Below are 10,501 nucleotides of genomic sequence, written 5' to 3' on the forward strand. Positions count from 1 at the left end.
CATTATCTAATAATATTTTAGAATACATTGCGTATAATTTAAAAAAATTTAGTTTGTGCCGATTTTGTTAGAAATAAAGTATATAGCCCCTAATAATTTAAAATAAAGTGTACGAAAAATATCAGTGGAAACAACTTATTCTCAATCATTTTCTAGCTCGTTGACTAAATTCAAAAGTAAAAAAAATATATTTTAGCTTAATAAAGCTCTGACATCATTTGTAAAAAACGGTCAAATTTTGAGTATTTTTTAGAAATTAAGTGACATTCTGATGTTGAGTTCAGAATAAGCTCAAATATATTAGTCCAAATAAAAATTTGAAATATTTTTACCCGTAAGTACACAGAATAGTACCCGGTTTATCTTATTTTTTTTATCGTAGGTAACCCGCAGCCGCTACCCTTCGGATTATTGTTGACTTTTATAACTTTACAATCAATTTGATTAAATGACTAAAGTAGCAAATATAAAAAGAAATATATGATTAAAATTTGGAGAAAAATATCTCAAAGTACGTACTTAAGAGAGTTATATGAGCACGTAGTGTATTTTTAATAGTCTAATTTTTTAATCAATTTTTGTAATCATAAAAATACCCATGCATTTAGGAGCATTAAGCCCTAAAAATATTCGTTAGTCACAATATATATAATTCCAAATATTAACTTCTTCAAGACACACAATCATATCTAATATGTGTATGATTAACAACATATATGGTTGTGTGACTTAGTGGTATTATGTTGTGAGACCGGGTTCGATTTCCACTAAAAGCATAGCAAATGTAAAAAAAGACAGATAATTAAAAATTATTCGTTAGTCACAGTAGATACAATACTAAATATTAATTTTTTCAAGACACACAAGCATATCTAATATATATATGATTAACAACTTATATGATTTAGTACCTTAGTGGTATGCTGTTGTATAGAGTATTTGCAAGATCAGGGCTCGATTACTACCAAAAGCATTTTTTTATAAATGGTAACTATAAGGGCAATTTAGACATTTCAAGTTAAATAAAATGTCTCAACATTTAAATTGATTAAAATATCTCACCAATGCCCTATGTTGGGCTAAGCATAGCAAATGTAAAAAAAGATAGATAATTAAAAATTATTCGTTAGTCACAGTAGATATAATACTAAATATTAATTTTTTCAATACACACAAGTATATCTAATATGTATATGATTACCGACTCATATGATTTAGTAACTTAGTGGTATGTTGTTTTATAGAGTATTTGCAAGATGAGGGCTCGATAAAAAGATAAATAATTAAAAATTATTTGTTAGTCGCAGTAGATATAATACTAAATATTAACTTAATAACACAAGTATATATAATATGTATATAATTAATAACTCATATGATTTATTACCTTAGTGGTATGCTATTGTATAAAGTATTAGTAAGACCAGGATTTGATTTCCACCAAAAATATTTTTTTGGGCTATTATATATATATGGGTGAGTTCTATGGAGTCCACCTTTTTATCGGAGTCCTCGGAGTCCATCTACGTTCTGCAAATAAAATATATTGTAAAACGTGTTATTTTGCAAAACATGTTACACAAATAGCATAACTTCAACAAAATCATGCAAATCTCATATATTTACGGTACAATATGTATGTTCTGCAATATGTTCTGCAACATGAACATTTATGTTCTGCAAACTAAACATGTTTTGTAGAATATATATTTTTGCAATGTTCTGCTTGTAAAATGTATGCAATCTACAAGATTTTTGATAGAATAGTGATGTTTGTCGAAAAATAATATGTTTTGCAATATTTTAAGCTATATTTTACTTGCAGAACATATATGGACTCCGAGGACTCCAATTAAAGGTGGACTCCATAGAATTTTACTCTATATATACAATAGATAATAGATAATCCCACATGTGGATTGAAAGGAAGTCAGGGATGGACATAAATTAAACTAGCAACTAAAATTTGTTTATTGTCCCATGGGTTTTAAAACTTTTAGATGTGACGCGCTAGATATGATTATTAAATTACAGTTTATTCTATAAAAATATGGAAAACTCATGCGAACTAATGGATATTTTATTGCAACTGTATATTTTCTGCTTTCTTTGTGAAAGATTTGAGGATCGGAGACTGGGGAAAGAACAATATGGGGTGTATAATTATTATAAGAAAAATAATGTGATGAGCCCTAGGTTGTAGTCAGTTTTCTGCATTAATAATAGATGTAGCAACAAAAGAACACTATATTAAGGATTGGTACTTGAATTGGTTCAATTCTCCGTCCATCTCCCATGATTTCTTTAATCAAGTTCAATCCAAAACTAATTAACTAAGCTTAATTGTCTTATGCAGTTAGTTAATTAACTATCATCAAATACAGTAGGAAATTCCACAAACGCGTTGAAATAATGTAGTAATGCTAAATGTGAAAGCAATTGGGGCGAAACAAGAACTAAATTATATCACAAAAAAAATCCCAGAGTCTATCACATATAAAAGACATGGAAAATTGCCAAGGAAAGCCAAATGTATACTCTATTGCAGCTATAAATGATTTACACCAATTAGGAAACAAGGGGAGATGGACATCACATGGAATCACTCTTCATTTTTGTCATAACCCATGTATTCTCCTATATCTAACTACTTCTCTAAATTTTTGAGCGGTTTTTTATAGTGTGTCCATGGGCATATAATAAATATAAATTTTTGTAATTTTAGCTTGTTTTGATTGATTTCCATATTTTTAATAGGGATGAACTCCCTTTATTTACACCAACTAATCAAAATACTCCAAATTTATAAATTTTAGTGTATAACATGTGCTCATCACCGGACAAACCCAATTTTGAGAGGCCGATAGGGTGAGTTTGTGGCCTAAGTCGTACTCTGAAATTCAGATCATTAGGAGCTGAAGACTTATATTTAAATTTTAATTACATTTCGAATGTTGGTAGGAAGCTAGATGGGTCAGTTACGACGTGATTTCGCTTTCGGCCCTTTGTTAACATCGATATCATATTGTCTTACGGTCCTGCGTATTAGAGGGAAAATATAGAACTAACCATAACCGAGTTTTAGGTATTTTACATCTGGAAGTCCTTGAAGAATATTATATCTACAAATTCATCAAAACAAATAAAATATTTAGAGATTAATCATAGAATTCAATGCCTTCAACTTGTTGCAAAGACTTGTTACACATATAGTTTGATACCAGGGGAAAGTTAACCTAGCTAGCTAGCTGGGCTTGTTGAAGTTGTTGTTTTCACTTTGCTGTCAAGAATTAAGTTTGAACCATGAAACCTAGCTAGTTAAAAACACCACTCACTCTATAAAAAATCTCACTATCAAAGGTCATTTTCTTCCCTTCCCCACCCTTACAAACAATATTGCTCTGTCACATTAAAGCTTTAAAAGAAAAGGAAAAGACTAAGAAAATCAAAATTTGAATGGCCAAGAAAGAGTCTGATCTTGGTGAGCGATTTCCACATTTAGCCTTCTGTTTAAGCTTCTTCATCTTGTATACAAATCACTACCAACATTTTGATATAAGTGTGCATTTTATGTTGTATTAACATAAGACATTAGATTAATTAGTTTCAAGCCTTTTTTAACAACTTATCATGACTAAAGGGTCACACTATTCACTTTATAAATACCAACCTTGCTTTCCATTTACTTCATCTTTTCTGTTGAGATTTTTAGGATTAATACTGTGAAGACCACAAAGGTGGGAACTTTCTTCATCTTTCTTTTCTTCAATTTTGGTTTGGTTTATGATTAATGAAGAAGTTGTTTGTTGGTCTTGTAAACAGAAGCTGTCATGTCATTTGTTGATGATCAATCTGGGGATCTCTCACCACAGGAAAGAAAATCAGGCAGAGGAAAGATTGAGATCAAGCGGATCGAGAACACAACCAATCGTCAAGTTACTTTCTGCAAACGTCGCAATGGTTTACTCAAGAAGGCTTATGAACTCTCTGTTCTTTGTGATGCTGAAGTTGCACTGATTGTTTTCTCTAACAAAGGCCGCCTTTATGAGTATGCTAACAACAGGTATGTTTAAGAAATTTAAGTGAACTCTCTATAGCACATATGATCACTTATGTTACTCTTTGGCAATTTCTTGATTTTACTTGGTGTTTTTCAAGAACATTTTTTTCATCTTTGATTTTCTCTTCTTCTGTCTAGATAAATGAAGTATAAATCATGTTGGTCACACTTACAAAACTTACACATATGAGCTGTTGGGGTAATTTGAGCACACATGACACAATTATGGTGTTGTGTAGCCAAGATCTTGGAGTTGATCTATATAAATTGTCTCTTTTTCCCTATTATTTCCTCTTTCTCTTTGTTCTTTTCTTTCAATAAAACTTGTTGGTATGTTTTTACCTTGTTAAATCTATGATCTCGTTATGGTAGATACAACAGATCCGTATGCAAAAGATGGGTTTTAGGAAGTTATGCAGAAATCTGAGATCATCCTCCTTATTTTGGTGCTGTTAGCTTTTGCCTCTTTCATATATAAAAAAACTATAACAAAGCTAGAATTAGGCCTACAGGGAGAAGGTGTCAAGCTCCCATTTGCCTGTTTTACTATTATTTCACATAACATCACTAACTAAATCAAAGTACTGATCCCAGAAGCTGGTCATACATGTTTTTTTATATGTATACCACAAACATGTGAAAAGGCAGGTTAGGTCATGTATAACCCTAATTAAGAAAGAAAATTAGGGTTATCAGAATTGCAAATCAATTTCACTTTTAACATGTCAATATTACTTTTTCAACAAATTGCAACCAAATTAGGGTTTACACTTTATACAGTTATATTTATTCCCTTTTCCTTGAATTCATTAAATGGGTATTCTTGATTAGTTCATTTTTTAAACCAATCAAAACCAAGTAAGAATTTATAAATTCAATTGAGATAGTATAATTTATTAGGTCATGCTTGTGTCATCTAGTTAGAAAATGAAGGGGCAGTTTAGGTGGGAGTATTCTCTACTTGTTTGAGTTACCAGAATCTTTGGTCACGTCAGAGATGATTTTTTTCCTGACTTGTGACTTGAAGAGTTATTTGCATACCTACAACTCTCTGATCCCTAGCTATTTAATTATACAATTTATATAACAATAGTTGAAAATCTTAGATTTTTTGGACTTTCAGAAAGAAGGTAAGTAAAAAGAGGAGGAGAGAATGGATGTCTAATGTTGGAGGTCTCATAGTTAAGGCTTTCAGAAAGCTTCAGAGGCTGTTGAAACTAAAATGGCAATGTTACAGATATGGAGAGATATGAGAGAGAGAAGTTTCGATTTGGTGTTTAAGTTTGCTTAATTTATTTTGTCCTACTAATACTTTGCTTGTGATTGTAGATTTTGGATAGATTCAAGTGTTCAATGTGAGAGGGAGAGAGAGACGAGGGGGAGAGAGAGAGATGAGTGAGGGTGAGAGGGAGAGAGTAGTGAGTGTGTGTGTGTGTGAGAGAGAGAGAGTATCAGTGTATGTATATGCATTGAGTGAGATGAAGTACTGTTCCAAGTGGTGGCCAATGAGAGTTGAGATTAGGTTTTGTTTGTTTTGATGCTAGGGCAGAGAGTTCTGACTAGTTAAAAATGTATGGCTCTGATGTACTCACAAGTTACAGACACACATGGCTGAGTTTTTTTAACTTTTTCACCTTTTTCACAGCATTAACTAGCTTTAACTCTGTACGTTTTGACTTACCCATGAGGGTAAAAGAAAGAGTTGTGATAACATTATCCACTGGGTAAATGGGTGTATGACACATGGACAACATCACAACCGTAGAAACAACTGGACGAATCATATCTTGTGAGTTTTGACAGCATGGCAGTAATAGCCAGTCACCAGGTCGAGGAAATTAAGGTATTTTTGACATGAAGAGTATAGAGGGATTGATATGAAGTGAGACTGACTGAGTCTGACTAAATCAACTTGTAGAATCCATTTTGCTTAAATTCTGGGATACATAATATGCATATACACACATGTATCATGTATGCATGATCCTGAGGTTTAATGAAACTGCAGTGTATTACCCTTAGTCTTAAGGAAAGCACTTTGATCTATTTTGTTTTAAGATTTATTGACCATCCCTTGTCTTGATAATTAACCTTGAATTCAGTGACATTCTTCTTTCTGCTACTTGTGCAGAAATAACAATGCTGTTAATCTAGTTAGTTGTATAGTATATACTAATTAAGTGGATTAATTAGGTATATATATAGTAAAACCCATTTGACCTAAACCTGTAATTCTGTATAAATTTCTGTAATCTAGGGCATTTGATTGAAAATTCAATAGACTAGTAGGATCTCCCACCACTATAGTTAAAATAGTTAGCCAAATTAGGTAAAATTTTATTGAATCTGTAAGGTCATACACTCCACTGGTATTAACTATAATTATTAGCTATAGTCAAAATATTGTTTTATTCCTATTTTTCATATTTATATGTATATAAGTATCTCCAACCACGATAGTTAGCCAAATTAGGATTATGTAAAATTTTATTGAACCTGTAAGGTCATGCACTCCAGTGTATTAGTTATAATTATTAGCTATATTCAAAATATTGTTTTATTCATATTTTTCAGATTTATATATATATAAACTTTAAATAATAAAATAAATTTAGTTAATACTTAATTCAATACATGAATAAAATATATAATTGTAAGTTAATAATTATTACAACCTGAAAAATATAATAACATATAAATATTACAAAAATATTTTTAATAAAAAGTTATTAATATATATTGTATTATATATATATTGTTTGTTAAAAATAATTAATAAATTTTGTTAATAAGAGAACAATATTTTCACAATTAATATTATATAAATTAAAAAATATTATATATAAAATAATAATTTTAATATTTATGTATTAAATATTATATAAATATAGGCATGTATTAATGTGTATGTGTACACAGATGATGTGGTTGGAGTGATGTTTATTTTACCTAATGTCTATATGAGAGTGTCACATACGACTTTTAACTAACAGGAGGTCATGTTGAAGATGCTCTAATTTGTCTATACTAATGAAGCAACACTTAATTTAACTTGTTAAAAGGGATTTAATTTTACTAAAAATTTCAATGTATACTTAAATTTGACTTGACCTGAAATTTGAATAGACAGAAAGCAACAGTGTCTGGTAACATAATTTGACCTACCTGCAGGCTACTAGAGAATCATTGACCCTATGACTACACAAACTTCATGACCCTAGCTCCTGCTTTGTAATTTGTTGTTATTTCACTGGTTTAATTAAGCCTAGCTAATTTATAATGATACTTCCAGAATATTATTGCATATCGAAGTGTTTCTTGAGATTATATTCATAACTTTGCTTGCAAAACAGATGTTGTTACATTTCCATTTCATCGTGTTTCGCTGCAGTGTTAGGGGAACAATTGAAAGGTATAAAAAGGCAAACTCAGATACCCCAAACACTGCTACTGTTTCTGAAGCCAATACTCAGGTATAAAGTCATCAATATAGATAGATGATCAGAAATGTGGATTAGCTAATCAACAAATGGACTTTATTTTGAGTGGTAAAATCAGAAGCAGAAACCGCTAAAATTACTACTAATGATATCACACGCGTTTCTTTGATATCACAGTATTACCAGAAAGAAGCTGCCAGGTTGCGCCAGCAAATTTCCAACCTGCAAAACAGTAACAGGTGATTTTACTTGTGTAATATGTAAAATGCCCATGGTTTTACTATCCCGTGTTCAGTGGTATATATCTAGTTAACATGTATTATAGGCATCTGATGGGAGAAGCTCTTGGGGCTTTGCCCCCCAAGGAACTTAAAAACCTGGAAGGTAAATTGCAGAACGGACTTAGCAGAATCCGCTCCAAAAAGGTAGCTGTATATTCTTATATCATGCTGAACATCTCCTGATAAGAATTACTTGTGAAAATACTGATTCGTTTATGTTATTAATCTGCAGAATGAACTGCTATTTGCTGAAATTGAATTTATGCGAAAGAGGGTAGGTGCTCATTCAATTTACAATTTCATCATATATTTGTTTAATTTTTTTAAGGGCTCTTTTTCTGTGAAGCCGGATTACAAGGTATATTTCGACTGTATCAGGTTCCAGAGCAGAAATTCTTATATTTACCAGAAGCACAACTTTCAACATTGATTTTCTAAATTTTATTTTCATTAAAGAGACTTATTTGAATCACAGGAAATTGACTTGCATACCAACAATCAATACCTTAGAGCAAAGGTATATATATCCGTCACTTAGCAATCTTAGGGAATCTTATTTGACAAGTACAGTGGCACAGAGTAATGCTAGCTGCTTTCTTTGCATGGACTTTATTACTTGTTAAAAATGACTAACAATTGTGGGTAATGTAGATTTCTGAGAATGAGAGAGCACAGCAGCAGATGAGTTTGATGCCAGGAGCTGCTGGGAGTTCTGAGCAGTATCGCGAAGTAGGACAACATCATGATCAGTCTTTTGATGCGCGGAACTACCTTCAAGTTAATGGCCTCCAAGCTAACAATGCTAGTTACTCATCTCACCAAGACCACCAATCTCAACATGTTCCTCTCCAGTTAGTGTAAGTTCATTTATACCTTCTCGGTCTGTTATGTATGCTTTTGTTTAACTCTCTGCATTGTACACTGAACTATAATATATGTGCATATACAGGCTGTCCAATTATAATATATGTGCATATATAGAAAGGGGGGCAGGGGAGAAAAACATAACTTTTGACTATTGGGGAAAACTTTATTTTGTTCATATATATGTGTGCATAACCATTTTGTCAACTACATATTAGAAGAGATTGCATGTATCTAATTATTAATCTTTGTGGGTGTTTTGTATCAGATAAAAAGTATGCTTGTAGTGGAGGCTCTCTAGTTTCTAGCTTGCAACTAATCTCTTTTGTATGGGGAAACATCACTAAATGAATTAAGGCATGCACAGGACTGTGGCTAGAAAATTAGCAAGATGCATGAGATCAACACGAAACATGTAGTGCCTCTTGACTATGATCATGACATTGTTAATTATGATTCTAAATTATCGATGTTAACGTGTGAAAGTTCTACTTAGCGACTATAATGTCTGTAATTTTTGAAAAATCCGTGCTTTGAACTTATTAGCTACTTGTTTTTGTGATGTGATGCATTTTCAGTGAATTGTTCAATGTTAACCATGTAATCGTGTGAATAATCTTACAGTTCTTGCATTTCAATCTTGTGCCTCCATATGTAATATACCGTCTCTATATAGTTTGAGTCTATGCTAATCTGCGAGACATTGTCTGTTACAGAAGCCATTTTTTCCAGATGATTTGCCTTTTAAAACTGGAACTAAATTTTCTCCTTGTTGCCTTACTAACTAGAGAAAGAATGTGCCTTTCACTTTCTACCCAATTCAGAGCCTAATACGCGCTCCTGGGAAGTGTTAAATCTAGAGCAGTTTTTTTAAATCCAGAGCAAAGAAGTGTGGAAATTCTAAATTAACCTCACATTAATTTTACTAGAATTGTTGATGTGTATCCATGAAGGGCATTTTAGTCTTTTCACCTATATTCTGCTCTGGATTTTAAAAAACTGCTCTGAATTTATCATTTCCCTATTTCAACTGAATATGTTGCGCCACGTTTTTCCATTTTGAAGTGTTTTTAGATAATGGAAGCTCCCCATACCAAGAGAATATTAAGTTATACCACTACAAGAAATTTCATTATTCCCAACGCCAAATTCGGTTGGCAAATTAAGCAAATCCGTCGGTAAAAGACATTGAACGCCCACTGAACTATACCGTTGGAGGAAATGTTGTTGGGAAGCACCTTACTAACCGATTGATTGTCCGTTACTAAATTAGTAACGGATTAATAACAAACTAATAACACACCACCTCTTTAGAAACTAACAAAATAAACACCATAAACTAACAGAATATTTCGGTTGCTAGAATATGTTATTAAAATTAGTAACAAAATACTATCGGAATGACTGTTATTAAATTTAGTAACAAAATAAACACCATTATATTGGTTGTTAAATCTAGTAACAAAATTCCAATGAAAATCTGTTGTTAGATTTAGTAACAAAATGCTATCGAAACATCTGTTGTTAAATTTAGTAACAAAATAAACACCAATATTTTGGTTGTTAAATCTAGCAACAAAATTCTAATGAAAATTCTAATGAAAATATGTTATTAAATTCAATAACAAAATAATATCTAATGGAAATCTGTTATTAAATTTAGTAACAAAATACCCAACAAAGAATTAACAGGCTATCTGTCGTTAAATTTGGTTAAAAAGAATCAAACAAAACGTATGTTTGTAAATTTACAAACACACAACAATTTCCCAACAAAATAAATATCAAAAGAAACACTTAGCTAATATCCAAATTCCAAATTGGGATTTGGGGTTAAGAGTTAAGTTATCTCAACC

General features: G+C 31.5%; 1 protein-coding gene across 1 annotated transcript; it reads left to right on the top strand.

Annotated features, from left to right (window-relative positions):
- The first annotated feature begins 3,324 nt into the window (after nt 1-3,324).
- On the top strand, nt 3,325-9,283 carry LOC141672395 (floral homeotic protein AGAMOUS-like). The gene is made up of 9 exons (XM_074478983.1): nt 3,325-3,481; nt 3,823-4,063; nt 7,452-7,533; nt 7,678-7,739; nt 7,826-7,925; nt 8,014-8,055; nt 8,257-8,298; nt 8,433-8,638; nt 8,914-9,283. Exons 1-9 carry the CDS (start codon nt 3,457-3,459, stop codon nt 8,915-8,917), a joined length of 804 nt encoding a protein of 267 aa, XP_074335084.1. The 5' UTR covers nt 3,325-3,456; the 3' UTR covers nt 8,918-9,283.
- The last annotated feature ends 1,218 nt before the right edge of the window (nt 9,284-10,501 follow it).

Source organism: Apium graveolens, chromosome 7 (genome assembly GCF_009905375.1).
Source record: "Apium graveolens cultivar Ventura chromosome 7, ASM990537v1, whole genome shotgun sequence".
Classification (NCBI taxonomy): domain Eukaryota; kingdom Viridiplantae; phylum Streptophyta; class Magnoliopsida; order Apiales; family Apiaceae; genus Apium; species Apium graveolens.